Consider the following 21,282-nt stretch of genomic DNA (forward strand, 5'->3'; position numbering starts at 1 on the left):
CGAGAGACACCCCAGTGTCCTTGGTGAGGGAGGCGCAAGACCGAAGCGCGCAAAGATGCAGGTACCACAACACATGGCAAAGCATTTTTGGTGGAAAGGAGGATAACACCATCCCTAGCCGTGAGGCGATAATACAAAGCGTAGTAGTTCTGTAATGGATCAGAAGTCTTAGAGGTTGGATGATCTGGCCAACCCTTCCGAATACAGCGTAAAACCTGGGCCTGGGAGATGGTAGGGTCAGAACCCATAGCCAGCTGGTTCCCGGTGATGGGGAACCCATCCACAACCCGCTGCTTGGCAACATCCAGGTGGAAACACGAAAGTTCGTCCCTATCGAATGCCAGATCAGGACCCATGGGAAGGCGAGACAGTACATCAGCATTTGCATGTTGAGGCATCGGCCGGAAATGAATCTCATAATTGAAAAGAGACAAGTAAAGAGCCCAATGCTGAAGGAAGTGTGCAGCCTTGTTGGGAAGTGATGTTGATGGATGAAACAAGGAAACAAGTGGTTTGTGATCCGTAACAAGATGAAATTAGAAACCATAGAGAAAAACACCAAACTTATCAAGAGCATAAATAATGGCCAAAGCTTCTTTTTCAATTTGAAAATACTTTCGTTGGGCATCCGTAAGTGTTTGGGAGGCATAAGGAATGGGTTGTTCAGAACCTTCAGAAAAACGGTGTGCAAGGACTGCACCGACCCCGTATTGAGAGGCATCCGTGGCAAGTTGATAAGTAGCCAGGCACGGGGCCTGTTTCAGCATAGTCTTCAATTTCTGGAAAGCCGCATTGCATGATGCGGACCAGTGAAAAGGCATGTTTTTATGCAACAGGCAAAGCAACGGCTGAGCCACCGACGCAGCAGATGGTAAAAATTTGTGATAGAGTGCTATTTTCCCCAAGAAAGCGTGCAGTTACTTAACAGATGTAGGGTGAGGAAGGCCATTGATCGCAGCGACAGATTGCTGAAGCGGACAAATACCATCCTGAGAGAGTTGAAACCCCAAGTACGTGATAGATGCGTGAAAAAATTTAGATTTCTGAAGATTACACTTAAGACCGGCAGTCTGTAAGACATGAAAAAGTGTGTGGAAATTTTGAAGATGCTCGTCAGTGGTGGAGCCAGTGACAACAATGTCATCCTGGTAATTCATACACCCAGGGACAGTGAGCAATAATTGTTCCAAGAATCCCTGAAAGAGAGCAGGGGCACTGGCAATCTGTGGTACTGATAGAGGCTGAAAGGAGTGTTAAGGACCAGAAACTGCCAGGAAGCAATGTCGAGAGGAAGTTTATGATAAGCTTCTGACAGGTCAAGTTTAGAAAAATACTGGCCTCCAGCAAGTTTAGTGAACAATTCTTCAGGTTGGGGCATAGGGTAAGTGTCGATGAGGCATTGAACATTTACAGTGGCTTTGAAACCGCCACAGAGATGAATATCACCATTTGGCTTAGCAATGAGAACGATGGAAGAGGACCACTCACTGGAAGTGACAGGAAGCAAGACCCCTGAAGCAGTCAGGCGATCCAACTCCCGTTTGACCTGGTCACTAAGGGCCACAGGAATGGGCAGAGCCCGAAAAAACAGGCCGAGCAGTGGGTTTGCCATGATATCAACTTCAAAGTCGTTTGCATGGTCTAACCCAGGAGAAAAAGGGACGAAAATGTCGTCGACAAGGAATCCAATTGAACATAAGGAATAGCATCAGAGACGATATCGACAGAGTCAGCTATGGAGAACCCAAAAACGTGAAAGGTATTGAAACCAAAAAGATTCTCCGCATTACTATGGTCGACCACAAATATGGGAACAGTGCGAATGACAGATTTGTAAGATACCTCAGCATCAAATTGTCCCAAGAGAGAAATCTTCTGTTTATTGTAAGTCCATAATTGTCTAGTGACAGATGACAGGATTGGAGAACCCAACTGAAGATACGTCTGAGAATTAATTATAGTGGCAGCAGAACCAGTATCCACCTGCATGCGAACATCTCAACCAAGTATTTGGACAGTGAGGAATAACTTCCCTGAAAGGGAAGAAGTACAATTGACAGACAACACAAAATCAGAATCAGCGTCATGTTCATGAACATCATGTATGTGGTCGGATTTGCAAACGGATGACATATGATCCTTTTTTTTTTGCACTTGTGACACATGGCCCAACATTGTGGACAATCTTCTCGTGAATGTTCTGTAAAACACCGTGGACATGAAGGAAGTTGCCATGGGTTTTGCTGCATTTTCTTAGAGGTGTGTTTACGGTTAGGTCGAGGCTGTGTTTGGGAGCATACTGCGCCCACATCGGACGGCAGGGACACGCCACACACTTCATCAACATCGCACAGAGGTTGTACTTCCCCAACGTCGCCCCATGCCTCTATTTGCACTCCAGCAGCACGAGAAATTTCAAAAGACTGAGCGATGGATAGGACTTCATCTAGAGTCAGATATGCCAAGTGAAGGGCATGTTGCCCAACTTCTTTGTTGGGCGGTGATCGGATAATAGCATCTCATACCATGGAATCAGCTTAGGATTCTTTGTGAACTTCAGTAACAAATTGACACTTTCTACCGAGGCCGTGAAGTTCAGCAGCCCAAGTGTGGATTGATTCAGTTGTTTTTGACAACGATAAAAGGCAACATGAGCAGCAAAGGACAAAGACGCAGGATCTTTCAAAGGAGCCAATTGTGACAACAACCGATACATTTGAGGTGAAATCCATGAAAGGAACAGAGACTTACATGTTTGTTCATCCGCGACATGAAATGCCAAGAAGTGCTGCTGAAGACATTTTTCGTAATCAGACCAGTCTTCCGCTGTCTCGTCATAAGGAGGAAAAGTAGGTAGAGACAATGACGAGAGACGCCCCGCATTTGATGCCGCGAAGAAATCACGAATCACATTTGCGAGAAGTGTTTGCTGTTCTATGAGACCTTGCAATAGTTGCTTTAAAGTAGCCATGGAAACATGTGGGTCAACGACGGAAAAGAAAAATCCCATCCTCATCACCAATTGTAACAACTTCAAGTTGAACAAATATATTTCAAGGAAGGCGCAATACATGAAAGTCACAGATCAAGTAAGCAGAGTAAGACATGTGTACACTTTAGCAGTCAAATCATAACTGAGTCCAAGTCTAGAGGTCGCTGGCTGGCTGGTGGCTTAGGTGGCGCTACTGCTGCATGGCTGGCAGACAGCGCCGCATGTAGAGGATGCGCGTAATTGCGCGGCGGCACTTTGAAACATTGGCAAGTCACAACAATCTGACTTTAGGAAAAAAAAAAAATTCACAAGACTGCAAGAGCTGTCAAGTGCGAGAAGTATCACACAATCATTGTAACAGCTCATGCATCCAAGTTGCTGACAAGAATAATTTACAGAAGAATGGGAAAGAAATTGAGGATGTGTTAAATGATGATCATTTTGCCTTTGGGAAAGGTAAAAGCTCCAGAGAGCCAATTCTGATTCTGCAATTGATACTGGAATCAAGACTAAAGAAAAATCAAGGCACGCTGATACACTTTGTTGACCTGGAAAAGGGTTGACTATGTCAAATGGTACAACATGTTCAAAATTCTGAGGATAATAGGGATAAGCTATAGGGAGAGATGGGTAATGTACAAGAGCCAAGAGTGGAAGACCACGAACAAAGTGCTCAGATTAAAAAGTGTGTAAGATAGGTATTTAGTCTTTTGCACCTACTGTTAGATCTATATATCGAAGAAGCAATGATGAAAGTAAAAGAAAGGTTCAGGAGTGGATTTAAAATTCAAGTTGGAAGGGTATCAATATGATTTGCTGATACATTGCTGCCCTCAGTGAAAGTAAAGAAGAATTACATGATTTGCTGAATGGACTGGACAATCTGAGTTCAGAATATGGATTGAGAGTAAATCGAATGAAGACAAAAATAATGAGAAGTAGCAGAAATGAGAACAGCGAGAAACTTAACATCAGGATTGATGGTCACTAAATAGATGATGTTACGGAATTCTACTACCTAGGCAGCAAAATAACCCCTGATGGGCAGAGCAGACTAGCAATAGCAAAAGGGGCATTCCTGGCAAAGGGAAGTCTACTAGTATCAAACATAGGCCTTAATTCGAGGAAGAAATTTCTGAGGCTATGTTTTGAGCAAAGAATTATATGATAGTGAAACATGGACTGTGGGAAAACCAGAAAAGAAGAGAATTGAAGTATTTGAGATGTGGTGCTACAGAAGTACGGTGGTTGTTGGGATGTCTAAGGGGGACTACCAGATAAGGTCATCAGTCCCCCATTCCAAAAACAGGCGAGACAAAAATTTACGGAGCAGGTAAAACCCCAAGGGGGAGGAGACTCTCCCCCCCCCCCCCCCCCCTCCCAGTCACTGAAAGAACACAAATGTTGCAGCGAACACTAGAGACAAGAAGAGAACAGATGAACACCGGACAGAAAGAAACGGAAGAAAAGAAGAGGGCTGGAGACTGGTTGACTGACCATGAGAACAAAAAAGGGAGAGAGTCAACCATCCGAATACACACTAAAATCTGCAACCAATCATGAGAGACTCGAGGACAAGAGACACAGAAAGCGAAAGGTGCAGGACCTCCCTAAATGGAACCATAAAAAGGACTACCATGGATAAAATTTAAAACGTTGTCAGCCATGGAGGCATCGTCGCATAAAACCAAAGGCAACGTGCCTGGGAGATTAAAAGACTGCCGAAGGATGCGCAGTCGGGGACACTCCAACAAAATGTGGGCGACCGTCAACCTGGCCCCACACTGACACAGGGGGGGAGTCCTCCTGACGCAAAAGATGTCCATGTGTCGGGTAGGTATGGCCGACGCAGAGCTGACACAGGATGACAGAGTCCCTGCGAGAAGCCCGCAGGGAGGACCGCCACACATCGGTCGTCTCCTTAACAGCCTGCAGTTTATTCGGCAATGTCAGGCTACGCCACTCATCATGCCACAGCCCAAGCACCTTACGGCGCAACACCAGCTGCAGATCATGAGCCGGGAGGCCGATCTCCAAAGCGGGGGCGTCGATCGCCCCTTTGGCCAGCCTGTCGACACGTTCGTTCCCCGGGATGCCAACATGACCTGGCGTCCAAACAAAGACCACCGAACGACCAGAGCGGGTAATGGCAGAAACAGACTCCTGAATAAATGATACCAGAGGAGAAGAGGTATAGCAGCAGTCGATAGTCTGGAGGCTGCTCAGGGAGTCCTGCAGATGACGATGGACGTACTTGAGCAGGAACGCATATGCTCAAGAGCGCACTATATGGCCACCAGCTCTGCAGTAAAAATACTGCAGCCAGCCGCCAAGGAGCGCTGTTCAACATGGGCAGCATGAGCAAAAGCGTAGGCAGTACAACCATCTACCAGGGAACCATGAGTGTAGACAGGCTCACAGCCTGAAAATGAAGCAAGGAGCGCAAGAAAACGGCGACGGAGGGCCACAGGCTGAACCGTGCCAAGTCCAGATGGACGAATGGCCGGGGCATACACCAGGGAGGCTTGGGTGCACGGACCCGGAAGGGAGGCAGAAGAGGGAATGACCCCAGTTCCGACAGCAGGGACTGGACACGGACAGCAATGGAAAGCCCAGACCTAGGTCGCTGTTCAGGCAGAGGGAGGACCAGAGGGAAAAGCAGGCGATGATTGGGATGGTCCGGCGAGCAATGCACGTGGACAGCATAGTCGGCGAGCAGTCGGTGGCAGAGAATCCGCAGCCAGGGAACCCCGGCCTCCACCAGTAGACTATCCACGGGGCTCGTACGGAAAGCGCCAGTTGCAAGCCGAACCCCATAGTGGTGTATGGGGTCCAACAACGTCAACACTGAGAGTGATGTAGACCCATAGGCCAGGCTCCCATAATCAACCCTGGACTGCACAAGGGCTCTGTACAATCGCAACAGCTTGCAGTGATCTGCACCCAAAGACGTGTGGCTCAGGCAGCGGAGGGCGTTGAGGTGGCGCCAGCACTTTTGCTTCAGCTGAGTAATATAAGGAACCCATGTGAGCCGAGCATCAAAGATGAGTCCTAAGAAGCGGCTAGTGTCCACCACTTCAAGTAGGTGGCCGTCGAGATAAAGTTCAGGATGAGGGTGGACCGTCCGATGCCCGCAGAAGTGCGTAGCTCGAGTCTTGGCTGCAAAGAACTGAAAACCATGAGTCAGAGCCCATGATGCTGCCTTGCAAATGGCTACTTGCAGCCTGCGTTCGGCGACTCCCGTAGTCGTTGAGCTAAATGAGATACAGAAGTCGTCGGCATATAAAGAAGGAGACACAGACAACCCCACGGCTGCAGCCAGACCATTAATGGCCACTAGAAATAAGGAGACGCTCAACACCGAGCCCTGCGGGACCCCATTTTCCTGTATATAAGATGAACTAGAGGTGGCACCGACTTACACCCGGAAAGAGCGGCGCAATAAAAAGTTTTGAAGAAAAGCTGGGAGCTGACCACGAAGACCCCACTCATGCAATGTAGCAAGGATGTGATGCCTCCATGTTGTGTCATATGCCTTCCGTAGATCAAAAAATACAGCAACGAGATGCTGACGGCGGGCAAAGGCCATACGGATAGCAGATTCCAGCCGCGCCAAATTGTTCACAGAAGACCGGCCCCGACAGAAGCCCCCCTAGGATGGAGCGAGGAGACCGCGCGACTCAAGGACCCAACACAAACGCCGCCCACCATACATTCGAGCAATTTGCACAAAACGTTGGTGAGGGTAATGGGACGATAGCTGTCCACCGCCAGAGGGTCCGCACCGGGCTTCAAGATGGGGACAATAACAACCTCTCGCCATTGCGACGGGAACACGCCCTATCTCCAAATGCGGTTAAAGATGGTGAGGATGTGTGTCTGACAGTCCTTGAAGAGATGCGCGTGGATGCAGTCTGGTCCTGGTGCTGTATCAGGGCAATCGGCGAAGGCAGCGAGGAATTCCCTCTCGCTGAAAGAAGCATTGTATTTTTCAGAACAACGTGTACGGAATGATAACGGCGTCCGCTCGGAGCACTCCTTTAGAGAGCGAAAGGTGGGGGGGGGGGGGGGAGTTGCAGTCACAGAGCTCGTTGCAAAGTGTGCGGCAAGGTGGTCAGCAATGGCAGCAGCGTCCGTGCAGACAGCGCCGTCCAGGGAGATTCCAGGGACACCCATAGGGGTCTGGTATCCATAAATCTGCCGGATGCGGGACTACACGAGCGAGGGGGAGACATGGGAGCCCAAGGATGAGACATCACTCTCCCAGCACTCCTGCTTACGCTGTGCAATAAGACGACAGGTCAAGGCACGGAGCCTCTTAAAGGCGATGAGGGTCTCCAGAGACGGGTGCCGTCTATGACTCTGGAGAGCCCGCCTACGGTCGCGAATAGCCTCAGCAGTCTCTGGCTACCACCAGGGTACAGCCTTCCTCCGAGATAGTCCAGAAGAGCGGAGGATGGCAGCCTCGGCCACAAAAATAATTAACGTGGTCAATACACGGACCACCTCGTCAATGTCACCCTGTGTGGGAGAAGCAATGGTGGCAGCGGAAGTAAAAGCCGGCCAGTCTGCCCTGTTGAGAGCCCAGCGGGGCAGGCGCCCAGAAGAATGACACTGGGGCAGTGACAAATAGATGGGAAAATGGTCGCAACCAAACAGGTCAAAATGCACTCTCCAGTGGAGGGATGGGACAAGTCCGGGGCTGCAAAGAGAGAGATCAATGGCCGAGAATGAGCCATGGGCCACACTGAAATACGTGGGAGCACCAGTGTTCAAGAGGCTAAGGTCGAGCTGAGCCAACACATGCTCCACGGCACGACCGCGGTCATCAGAGACAGTCCCACCCCATAGAGGGTTGTGGGCATTGAAATCGCCCAGAAGTAGCAATGGTGGCGGGAGTTGAGCCAGCAGTGCAGCCAAGACATGTCAGGGGCGCTCCCCATCCGGAGGAATGTAAACAGAGCAAACAGTAACAGCCGGTGAGAGCTCTACCCTGACAGCGACGGCCTCTAAAGGCGTCAGAAGGGGTACGGGCGAGCTACAGACAGAGTGGTGAACAAAGAGGCAAACTCCACCTGACACTTGTTGACAGGCAGCGCGGTTCTTGTAGTATCCTCGATAACCGCGAAGGGCGGGGGTCCGCATTGCTGGAAACCAAGTTTCCTGAAGAGCAATGCAGAGAACAGGGGAAACACTCAGAAGCATCCGGAGCTCAGGCAGGTGGCGGAAATAACCGCCACAATTCCACTGGAGAATGGAACCAGGAAGGGACTGGGAGGGCGTGAAGGCGACTAAGAGGCAGACGGCGCCTCAGAGCCAACGGCTGCCACCGGGGGAGAGTCAGCTGCGTCCATAGGAAAGGCCCCCGAGGGTTCCGTGAGGGCGAAATCCACGGCAGAGGCGAGGATCTCCACCTCATCCCCAGAGCCAGAACTATGTACAGCAGGCGGTACTGAAACCGCCGGAACGTCCTTCTTCTTGGACATGTTCCGTTCATTCTTTTCGCGTCTGTCCTTTGGGTTAGAGGGCTGGGAGAGCTTCTGTGAAGGAGCGTCAGAGGCTGACGACAATGCAGAAGCCCTACGACTAGCAGGTGGCGGAACCTTCAGCCACTGGCTGACATCCGGCTGGATAGGAGAAGAAACGGAGGAAGGGAGAGCCCCGAGGGACCCTTCCACGAGAGAGGAACCGGCAGAGGCAACGCCGGCAGAGAAGGATGGGGAGGGATTGAGCCCCCCGGTTTTTGAGCAGATGTCACTCTCGAAGTCTGCGCGGGGGGAGTGACAGAAGAGGGTTTGCCCCCAACAGCAAAGGGGGCAACAGAGGAAGGCTTGCCCCCAGACACTAGGGGGGCAGACAGAGATGCACGGCCCCGAGGGCCCACTGAAGGTGGCACAGATGAGGCGACAACTGCTGCCCGCGAGGGCGACGATAACATGGCTGCAGCATAAGATGTTCGAAGGGGAACAGGATACAACCTTTCTAATTTCAGTTTGCCTCACGATAAGTAAGCCAGTCCAGGGTCTTAAATTACATTATCTTCCACTCGTTATGAAGAACGGAGCAATCCGGCGAGCATGGAGAGTGGTGCTCCCCACAGTTGACACATACAGGCGGAGGCGCACATGGAGAATCGGGATGAGAGGGGCGTCCGCAATCTTAACATGTGGCGCTGGACGAGCAATGGGACGACATATGCCCAAACTTCCAGCACTGGAAGCACCGCATCGGGGGAGGGACGTATGGCTTGACATCACAACGGTAAACCATTACCTTGACCTTCTCGGGCAATACAGCATCCTCGAAGGCCAAGATAAAGACACCGGTGGCCACCCTGTTAGTCTTGGGTCCTCTATGTACACGACGGACAAAATGCACACCACGTCGTTCCAAGTCGGCTCTCAGCTCGTCGTCGGATTGTAACAATAGGTCACAATGGTAAATAATCCCCTGGACCATATTTAAGCTACTGTGAGGAGTGACGGTAACAGGGACTCACTCAGCTTATCACACAAAGAGCAACGTCCGTGACTGGGATGGGGAGGACGTCTTGAGGAGGATGGACCCATTCCTCATTTTAGACAACCCCGCCACTTCCCCAAACTTATCCTCCAGGTGTTCCACAAAAAACTGAGGCTTCGTTGTAAGAAAGGAGTCACCATCAGTCCTGCTGCAGACAAGGTATTGTGGTACATAAAGCTCCCGCTTGGCACTAGATCCGCGTCCCTCCCATGGCGCAGCCAATGAGGGGAACGACTGAGAGTCATATTGCGCAGCATCAAATTCAATTCTGCCTCACTTACAGACGCTGGTGGCCATGCGAGCACCAGCTTGGTGTGATTCATTGCACTTCATTGTGCCACATCCACCCAGATGCCACCTACTCCGAACGAGGGCTCTCCCCAAGGGCGCCACCCAGCCAAAGCAATGGGTACCTGGCCAATATTCCGTTGCCTGGAGTCCCCGTGCCCCAGACAAGATGGGCACATACTCCTTGGCATGCATGGGGAGGAAACAGCTCTGGCATCTGTAGAGTGATCCCTGCATGGTCAGGGGGCTACCACCAAGAGGGTACACGACGACCCCGCCACAACAGACTGGCTACCGTGCTGGATTTTAGGTGCTGAAAGGGTCCACAGTTGTCGTGGGTGTTAAGAAGGGGATTGCGCACAAGACGAGAAGGAGGCAACCCAGAAGACGTTGGATGTAAATCCCGTCACACAACAATAGGTAGCATGCAAGATGGTGGTGCATGATGGGCCAATAGAAAAACACCACATAAGGTGTCCTTCACCAAATGGCACACACTAACAACGGAAATTTGGAATAATGGAGGTCAAAACCAAGAGGGGACCATCACATAAGGCCGAAATGTTTGAGACTCCTTTTAGTCGCCTCTTACGACAGGCAGGAATACCGCAGGCCTATTTTAACCCCCGAACCCGCAGGGGGCTACAGAAGTATGTTGGAAATTTGGTGGACTGGTAAGGTAAGGGATGACGAGGTTCCCTCTATGGCTTCCTCTTGTACCATGGAAGTTATTCCCTGATGTCTTATCAGATGTTCTACCCATGTCTTTTCTTCTTGTTAGTGTTTTCAATATATTCCTTTACTTTTTGATTCTTTGGAGAACCTCCTCATCCCTTACCTTACCAGTCCACCAAATTTCCAACATACTTCTGTAGCACCACATCTCAAATACTTCAATTCTCTTCTTTTCTGGTTTTCCCACAGTCCACGTTTCACTATCATACAATGCTTCGCTCCAAACATAGCATCAGAAATTTCTTCCTCAAATTAAGGCCTATGTTTGATACTAGTAGACTTCCCTTTGCCAGGAATGCCCCTTTTGCCATTGCTAGTCTGCTCTGCCCATCATGGGTTATTTTGCTGCCTAGGTAGTAGAATTCCTTAACATCATCTATTTAGTGACCATCAATCCTGATGTTAAGTTTTTCGCTGTTCTCATTTCTGCTACTTCTCATTATTTTTGTCTTCATTCGATTTACTCTCAATCCACAGGTTGTCCAGTCCATTCAGCAAATCATGTAATTCTTCTTTACTTTCACTGAGGGCAGTAGTGTAATTAGCAGAGCAATGTGTACAAGTGTGTGTGTGTGTGTGTGTGTTGCACATGAGAGTTTTTTAGATTATGTAACTCTCCTACCCATGTCTTTTCTTCTTGTTAGTGTTTTCAATATATTCCTTTACTTTTTGAGAGTAATACAGATATTGCAATACAGATATTGGAACACATTTAGCACATAACTGAGGACATAGTATGCAAGTACTACTCTGAGCTGAAGAGGTTGGTACAGGAGAATTTTTTTTAAAAAAAAAGCATGCTCATACAGGATTTGTGAGGATAAGATTAGAATAATTACTGCACACAGAGAGGCATTCAAACAACCATTCTTCCTGCACTCCATATGTTAATCCGATGGGGAGAAGCTCTAATAACTTGTTGTGGTTGGCAGGAGAGCGAACCGTGTTAGTAAAGGAGGCCGAAATGCACGCGTTTTAGCTCACTCAGGCTGGCATGAGGTCTGGAACATGACAAGGGAATTAGAATTGATAAAAACGAACATAGCTGGTGGAATACTTAACTTTAATCCATTAATGGAGAACGTCGCTCTTTAGGGTACATGATTCACAATATCAAGAGTATGGATATTGGCGCCTTGCTAGGTCGTAGCAAATAACGTAGCTGAAGGCTATGCTAACTATCGTCTCGGCAAATGAGAGCGTAGAAGTCAGTGAACCATCGCTAGCAAAGTCGGCTGTACAACTGGGGCGAGTGCTAGGAAGTCTCTCTAGACCTGCCGTGTGGCGGTGCTCGGTCTGCAATCACTGAAGTGGCGACACGCGGGTCCGACGTATAATACCGGACCGCGGCCGATTTAAAGGCTACCACCTAGCAAGTGTGGTGTCCGGCAGTGACACCGCAACAACCATGATCCCAAACTACAAAAAAATTCCCACATTCCGAACTCACAATACATGAAAACCCCCACAAAACATCACAACTCATGAACAATAGACCCAAACAAATGACTACTTACACCAAAAAATTCTGACACTACACTCTAGGTTTGCCACCCCAATCTCTCTCTCTCTCTCTCTCTCTCTCTCTCTCTCTCTCTCTCTCTCTCTCTCTCTCTCTCTCACACACACACACACACACACACACACACACACAAAGCACTCCCGAACTACCCACAACCTACCAACCCCCTCCCCCCCCCCCCCAAAAATAAAAATCCCCCAACAAATAAAAACCACAAAATAAACGAAACTCAATCACACATTACAACTCAAAAAGAACTGAAACAAAAAAGATACTCTGCAACATAATCATAAAACAACCTCCTCTCCCCCAAGCCACCTTTTTAAGTCCACATTACCCACACACACCCTCCTCCCCCACATGGCAAACCCCTCAAACTAACCATCCTTGCCCTGTAAATCTTACTCACTGCCCTCAAAAAAAAAAAAAAAAAAAACACAAAAAATACAATAATCGTCAGGGAAACTCTTGTGACAGAAACACTCATCTAAATGAGATTGCAAGTTAGAAGAGAGCCCCTTGACCCTATGTCTTATTTTACCACCCCCTCCCCCAAACCCCTCTATTGTATTAGTACATGCCCCAGATTCATAATTTTTAAACTCTAAACTATGGTTTACAACTAAATGATCATAACCCCTCTTCCCCAACATCCTGTATGACTAAAAGGCATCTGACAATACAGTACTCTCCTCCTCTACATACTCTTCAATTACCTCCATCAATTCCCTCTTAGTACCCCCCTCAACAACTCTGTAAACATAATCCACATATCCACTCCCTGAAATAACAGCCCCCACACCCATAAACCAACCAGAGACTTACCCCTCCCACACTTTCTCTTCCCAAACTGTGATTCATCTGCCTCAACCACCACCCCAGGCCCACCCAACTTACTCCTATACTTCACATACTCCAAACACACTTCCCTACAAAAAGAAAACCAATCTAACACCATCCTATCACTCACTCCAGTCTCATGCAAACAAAAACTGATATAGGACCTATAATAAAAATAGAAAGTCATCAAAACAACCTCTCTCATGACCAACCTAGATTTCTTGAAGCAGGTACTGCATCAAATGGAATGGCAAAAGTTGTCCTTTCAACACTGCCACATATAACAGCCCTGGTTTGAGGTGCTGGAACTCTTCCAATCCTCATATTTTTACTGCAGACACTACATTTGACAATCTCTGCTTTCAATTCACACATCTGGAGAAACTTTATCAATGACATCATGTCTTCGCCATCTCCACCTGCAATCTCACACTATTGAACTTCATAGTCATATCCATACCTAACAAAAGGTGCCACACAATGAATTAAATGTCTTACTGCACCACAAACAGCGAACCAACAACCCCTACTGAAAACGCAAACACATAAACAAAAATGATAACTCACTGAAACCAATTTCAATCCTTCAGTTACAGACACAGCCAACAGAGGGCACCATGAACCAAAACACAATGACATCTACAAACACAACCAACTCATAAATTAAACTCCGTGCCATAATGACATCACAGACCACAACACCTTTCGTCATGGGTCAAAGCAGACGGTTGGTATCAGAAGCCACAGTTGACACAAAATTTGTTGTTAATAATCCGTCCCACTTCAAAAATAACAGTGAAGTGCATAGCTTCAACACTAGAAGAAAGTATGATCTTCACTATTCTGGGTTAATCTGACTTTGGCACAGAAAGGGGTGAATTATGCTGCCACAAAAACCTTTAGTCATTTGCCAAATAGCATTAAAAGTCTGACATAGCTAATGAACATTTAAAAACAAATTAAAAGAATTTCTGCATGACAACTTGTGACGAAGCAAGCTGAGATATTTTTACTTCCCCTTTTGTTTTGCCATCTGCCTCCTTAAAATTCATTTTTTTTTTCAATTTTAACTAATAACCATTAAATCTGCAATTTCATAAAAGAGAAAGGTTGGCCGTCAGTTTTAATTTTGTGCTTAGTTTTATGTACCAAATTGATTTTCTACTTTATTTTTACTATTACTGGTTAGTATCCTTCACTATAGGGTGAAATCAGTGATTATCGTAACTTAAATTCTATTGTTGATGTATAAGCTAATATAAATTGTATACTAATTATACACATTTGGGAGACAAAAAATAGCATTTTTAAAGTATTTATTTGGTTCTATTGGAAGACATGTTAGCAAAACCAGCCCTTAATTAATTCCAAAGTAATTAACAGTTTCGTCCAAAGTACTACTTGCATACTTATATTTGTTAATTTCATAATTTAAACAAATAATTTGGCCTAAACCTTGTAGTAGAAGTAAACGTTAAAAGAAACAAATTTTTTGATGTATTCAGTTAATTTAATGAGTTAAGTTTAAATTGTAATTTCTGTAAATTAAACTTTGAACAATATGTAGTTTCGGTACCTATTATTGTGGGGATATATACGGGCTCGATTTTTGGTCACGAGACAGTCAGTCCAAGGCCGAGTTTCAGATGAGGAACCTATGATGGTTAGAACAAAAACAACGCATCAACTTAACAACAAAATAAGTGTTACGCCAATAGGCCGTGTGTTAAAACAATGAAGCGTCAGTTCCATACATACATGATTATTCTGAAAGAACTGTGAATTATATGGTTATGATTTATTGCTCACAGATATTCAACAATAAACTATTGTAGCAGTACATGGATGTCCACCTGAAAACTATTAATGAGGCTTATCGAAAGTTAAACAGTAGTGCAGTGGCCATATTAAATGTGTATTGGGGGGGGGGGGGGGGGGGGGGGTGAAAAGTGAAAGTAAATAAATGTGAAACGCAAATGTGCACCTGTTGGCTACATCATTTAAAGTAGTCAGTGTTGTACTTCCACACTACAGTTTTCAGCCAATATCACAATGCAGTACGTTGACACAGAGGACAACAAACGAAGAAACAAAGCAGGTGAACATCGTCAAAGACTTCTTCTACTCAATAGATGAATGTTTAGATATTAAGTAGTAACTAGAAAAAAAAGTAAAGTGTAAAGAAAACTTATATTACAGTGACACATTCCTCATTATTACAAAATGTCATATTCATGATCTATGGAACAATTATTAATGTATGTATGTATTAAAATATTGCAGGTGCTTGAAAATGACCCATGGTTGACACTGGCCAATTATACAGATAATAAAAAGAATACAGCATACTTGGACTATGTTTTCATTCTCAGAACATGGTGAGGCTGTGGATCCCTACAAAAATAACGTAGCATAAAATAAAGGTCAAAAGAGGGAGAACCCAAAATCAACATCCTATGTATGAGCCAAGTTGTCAGCACAGAATGTATGCTGTATAATATGTCAGAGAAAAGATACAGTCAGATACTAAAACTGAGCACAGGAAAATGATAATTACTGCAATAACTTGGAACCCCATGTTTACTATGCATGTGCTCACAAAAGAGATACGAGCCCCAGGGGGAATAAACTAAAGATGATGATGTATGCATCACATTAGACAATAAATACAAATCCAATGTGACCGAGAGTAAGCTGGATTTGAGACTATTTTGGCAAGACTCAATATCACGGGAGAGCATAAGCAAATAAGCTGGTTCTTTTATTGACCACCAGATTTATCACCAGGTATAACCAAATAATCTAGAAACTTCTTCCGCTCAGTAATACACATGTTCTCTGATCATACTGTTATCTTTGTAGAAGGACTTTATCATCCAACAACAGAATGGGATAGTTACAGTTTTGTAAGGGATGAGTATGAAAAAACATCCTGTGAAACAATACTAAATGTTTTCCCAGAACACTACTTAAAAAAGATAATATAAAAACTCACATGAAAGAAATATATTACATCTAAAGGCATCAAACAGACAACACCGCTTTGATAACGTACACAATGAAACTGGTATCATTGACAAGCAGGATGGTGTAGCAACAATAATTAGCTAAGAAAAAAAGGTAACTAAAACAAGAAATATTTAAATTTCATTAAACTAGACAGTATCACCTCTCAAGGAAGAATGCTAAACATTTAGCGCTGGGCCGAAATATGTAAATGAACTGTGGCTCAAGTTCAGATTAACAACTGACCAAGCAATAGATAGAAATGCTAATGAGCGAAAATCATTATGGGCACTGACCACAGCAAGACTGAATGCCATCTAGTGGCACTGTGGGCACAAGACTCTGTAAGAAACATATATGAGTGAAGCAGAGGTCAATAGTGAAGCATTACAGCAAAGGTATGGACTTCAAATCGGTAAAGCCACTGACATAAGAAACTTTAACAAAGAGCAGTTAGTAGTGGCCAGGCACCTTGGAACAAGCATCTTGGAAAAAGAGAAGCTGGTCACATGTTCACATGCTATTATCATGATTATCTATGGACTGTGGTTGAAGAACACTGGAACCATGAAGATGTGAGATGATGTTGGACATCCATCCCTCTTCACAGAACATGGTCAGAGGCTTGCCAGTTTCCCCAAGCATGATAGGCGATGAAACGTGCCAGTTCTGACTAAAAAATGCACATACAAGTGTTTTGGGGCACACTATTCAGTGCACAGCACTGAACATGGGGCTCTGCAGCAGATGACTCTCAGTGTGCTCTCACACTGATCCAATATGGTCTGTTATGATTGCAATGGACATATGATCACAAGATTGGAACATGGATAAATGGGAACATGTAACCTGGTTGCACAAATCACGATTTTCTCTTGGCAGATTGCTGGTCATATCTTTGCTGCTTCCACATTTGTCCATGTATGCATTTTTTTGTGTAGATTCTGTCACAATAACAAGTATCCAGTGAGAAATTAATTCTGCAGGACATACTGATGATTCATAGAGTAAGTTGACACTCTACTTGTTGTGAAGCCAAGCAAATAAGCACCAACAAAGAAAACAGTAAATGAAGCTTTTATGAATGTTACTAACTGGAATGGCACAAATGGGCTAGCTTTAAACTTTGAAGAACAGAGCTCATCCAGTTTTGTACTGTGAAAAATATCCCACCTCCTGCAAACATTGTACATCAACAAGAAGCAATAAGCAGGGTAGATATTTCTAAGTTATTGACTGTGCATTATGATGGAAACTTATAGTGAAAAAACCATAAAGTAGACCAGCTAAAATGTTTATGCCCTTCCACTTTTGCCAGAAGAAAAATTTCCAATGTTGCATATATTAGAGTCACTAAGATAAGAGATTTTCACTGAGTGACGTCTTGTGGGATAATATTGTGGGGAAAGTCCTCATTTAGACCATAAGAAGTTATTGCACAAAAGAAAGTAATCAGAATTATGTGGGGGCTCAGACAAGTACCTCTTGAAGGCATCTCTTTGGGCAGCTGGTAATATCAAACACTGCCTCACAGTATATTTACTCACTTGTGACACTTAATGCCAACAATCCATCTGAGTTTGAAAGTAACAGAGATATTTACAAGTACAAAACTAGAAAGTAAGCTGATATGCATTACTCTTTAATGACTCTAACTATGGAACATGAAGGGGTGAAATATTCAGCTACTTGACATCTCGTTGAATCGGGTGTACTGCTGGTGGTCTGCATTTTTCTAACACAATATTTCGATGTTGTACCTAGGCGTCTTCATCAGGTGCTTCCTGTGACTGAACAACAGGCTGACTGTGTCCTGTATTTATGTCTGGATGGTGCCTGACGTCTAACAAAGACATCATGGTCAGCTTCAATGTTGTGTCTCTGTTCACTAGGATATCACACCAGGAAACATGTGATTTAATCAGTGAAAAATTTGGTGGAGCTGTGTTAGACCTTTTCAAGTATATCTTAACATCAACCTACTTCCTATGTGGAGGCCAATTTTATGAACACACTGAAGGGGTGGCGATGGGTAATTCCTTATCTCCAGTGTTGGCAAATCTGTTTATGGAGAGATTCGAGGATGAGGCACATACAACTGCTGCCTACAAACGGACCTGCTTCTTTAGGTATGTTGATGACACATTTGTCATCTGACCACATGGTCAGGAAAAACTGCACGAGTTTCTTGACCATCTGAAGTTGAAACACCTCAGCATTAAGTTCACAATGGAACTAGAAAATAATGGTCAACTTTCCTTCCTGGATGTCCTGGTGAAAAGGAAGTCAAATGGCACATTAGGCCATAAGGTGTATAGAAAACCTACACACACAGACTTATACCTACAAGCTGACAGCTGCCATCATCCGGCACAAAAGAATCGGGTGCTGAGAACACTGAGCCAAAACACTGTTCGACTCAGACAGCTTGGCAGCAGAGTTCGAACACCTACAGCAAGTGTTCGCAGACAACAGAAACTCAACAGGGAACATCCGCAAGAGGCTACATCCCTCCAGATGACCTGATACTGAGGGAGAAGAAGAAGAAGAAGAAGAAGAAGAAGAAGAAGAAGAAGAAGAAGAAGAGACTAGGACAGTAGCATTTCTACAGTATGTAGGACGTATATCTGTTAAGATCAGCAGAATACTATAAAAGCACAATATCAAGAGTGTGTTCTCCCCACCAAACAAGATTAGGATGCTTCTTGGAATGGTTAAGGATGGTCTGGGATTGAGAAAACCTGGTATCTACCATATACTATGTGAATGCGGTATTTCTTAGATTGGCCAGACCACGAAGACTGTGGACATAAGATGTAAAGAGCACCAAAGGCATACCAGGCTACAATAAGCCACTAAATCAGCAATAGCAGAACCTTGCTTGGAACTTGAGCACACCATGAATTATGATAAAACCAGGATCTTATCTCAGACCCCCAATTTTGGGATAGCGTCATCACTGAATCGATTGAAATCGAGATGACAGAGAACTTGATAAACCGGGAAGCTGGATACCAACTCAGCACCTTGTGAAACCCAGCTTTGGACCTATTACAAAACAACTGAAGAAAACACAAGACCATGAGAATGACAGGGATGCTGGAGAAAGTCAGATCGGTCACCAACAGCAAACGCATCCTGTTGACAGTGTGAGGAACACATCTGGGGGGTGCCGGCCTAATAGGAAACACCATGAAATGGCTGTCACTGGGAAAAACAATGGAAGCGGGTGTGGATGGAAAGCGGAACACCTGGCAACCAACTGCCACAGTCACTCTGGAGGAAGTCGGAATGGTCACCAACAGCAAACACAGCCTATCAACAGTTCTAGGAATGTGCCGGGTGGGTGTGGACCTAGTAGGGCACGCCATGAAACGGCTGCCACTGGGGAAAACAGTGGAAGCGGGTTCGGACGGAAGATAGAACATCCGGTGATCAACCTATACAGTCGCAGCGGGAGCAGACGGCATAGGGAACGCCAGACACTGTCCAGACATAAATACGGGACATGGTCAGCCTGTTGTTCTGTCACAGGAAGCACCTGATGAAGATGCCGAGGTACGTCGTCGAAATATTGTGTTAGAAAAACGCAGACCACCAGCAGTACACCCAATTCAAGATGTCACAAAATTGCTGAGGAAGTCTAAGAAATTATATTCAGCTATTCTTTGACAAAATGCCAATGGGAAATAAAATTTCTGGCAGATAGCAAAAGTGGTTGGTTGATTTGGGAGATGGGACCAAACTGAGGTCTTCACTCCAATTGGATTAGGGAGGATGGGGATGGAAATTGGCCGTCCCCTTTGCAGAAACCATCCCAGCATTTACCTGAAGCGATTTAGGGAAATCGCAGAAAACCTAAATCAGGATGGCTGGAGGCAGGTTTGAACCATCATTCTCCTGAATGTGAGTAAAATGTGCTAATCACTGTGCCACCTCGTTTGGTCTATCAGAAGTATTTTCAGCTGTAAAATCGAGATGTTTCTTCTTAAGAACTTCATCTATATGGTAAAGCAATTCTTAAAAAGAAATGATAAGTCATTTTTACAGAAAAGGCTTTAAATGGCCAGCATATGACATTCATTTAAACTGAACTTGAATAAACCGCAAACAGCTGTCAAGTGACAGTTTATTAACTTAAATAGCCAGCATGTAGCCACATAATAACAATTTTCCTTTGAACTGAACTTGAATAACCTGCAAACAGCTGGTATGTCATGATCTGTCAACAGCTGTTTGCAGTTTATTCAAGTTGAATTTATCATGAATTTTTTGTTTTAGTGATATATGTGTGGTATATGTTTGTTCTATTGACACATTCAACATCGTAATATTTATCTTTGATATTATCTACAGAACAAGTAACTAACTAATTTTGCTTCTTTGGTACATTCAGTGAGTGTGCCAAGCCTTTGCCCTTGATTGTATAGACCACAAAATTTCTAGTTGGCAAACTAAATGCTAAAGTGTTAATGACATCATTCTGGCACAGATGAACATAAATACATGGATGCAACAGAATAAAGGAGTCTGTCACAGGAATGAAACTAAAGTGCACTCATATAAATATTTAGCTAGGAGACATAGATCCAGAGAAACAACATTGTTTAATGCAAGTATAAGAATAAAAAGTGGTACCAGAACTCTTACTGAAAAGGCAGCCAAGGAAATACTTCAGAGAATTTAAGGCAAATTGATCATCATGAATATTGACACGAGCCAATACATACAGTCCAGTTCTTCTGTGAACTTCACAAGCTATAAAAATACAAGAAGTAGAAAGTGTTAAGTTTTGGAGATTGCAGATATATCACAACCTTAGTCTAAAACCTCAGTGCATAGAATTAATAAAGCAACATCGTTCAGCTGCAGTTGTATGCATGGTTATGTTACTACTAGAGATGATTTTAAAATGAAGAAATTAATTTATTCTGCACTTTCCATTTAGTAATGAGTTAACATATTATAAAATATTTTTTGTTGGAACTCATCTTACAGGAACATTATTTCCAGAATAAAGAAATTTATAAGAATTATATACTGTGTTTAATCTAGAATATCCTGCACAGAAATCAGCTAAATTGCACTTATGGTGATATTGGTGTTTGCATTGTTTATGGACACTGGCAATAAGATGTCAGCAGCTCTTGAATTGTGTGCTGATGATGTCAGTTTGTTGACACTGGTCGTAGTCAATCTTCATATGATTGACAAATAAAATTCTCTGAACCATAGGATTTCTTTTGGCAGAAATTACAAATTGACTGAATTTGTTTGCAATATAGAGAATGCTACAATAATTTTTTAGTAATCAGGTTAGTATGTGTAATCTGTATTGTGTAATAGATGATTTGTAGTTTTGAGACAAGACTATCCT

The 21,282-nt window shown here is 44.6% G+C and overlaps 1 protein-coding gene and 1 long non-coding RNA gene across 2 annotated transcripts in view; both read right to left on the bottom strand.

Moving 5' to 3' along the window:
* LOC126341466 (uncharacterized) overlaps positions 1–13,830 on the bottom strand; it is a 49,001-nt gene extending 35,171 nt beyond the window's left edge. The window contains exon 1 of the mRNA XM_050001776.1: positions 13,112–13,830. Coding sequence (XP_049857733.1) covers positions 13,112–13,301 — 190 coding nt within the window. The 5' untranslated portion in view covers positions 13,302–13,830. The remainder of the gene's footprint in view (positions 1–13,111) is intronic.
* Positions 1–21,282, bottom strand: part of LOC126341482 (uncharacterized) — a 159,672-nt gene that overhangs the window by 43,780 nt on the left and 94,610 nt on the right. The window lies entirely within an intron of this gene.

This window comes from Schistocerca gregaria, chromosome 1, assembly GCF_023897955.1.
Source record: "Schistocerca gregaria isolate iqSchGreg1 chromosome 1, iqSchGreg1.2, whole genome shotgun sequence".
NCBI classification, from domain to species: domain Eukaryota; kingdom Metazoa; phylum Arthropoda; class Insecta; order Orthoptera; family Acrididae; genus Schistocerca; species Schistocerca gregaria.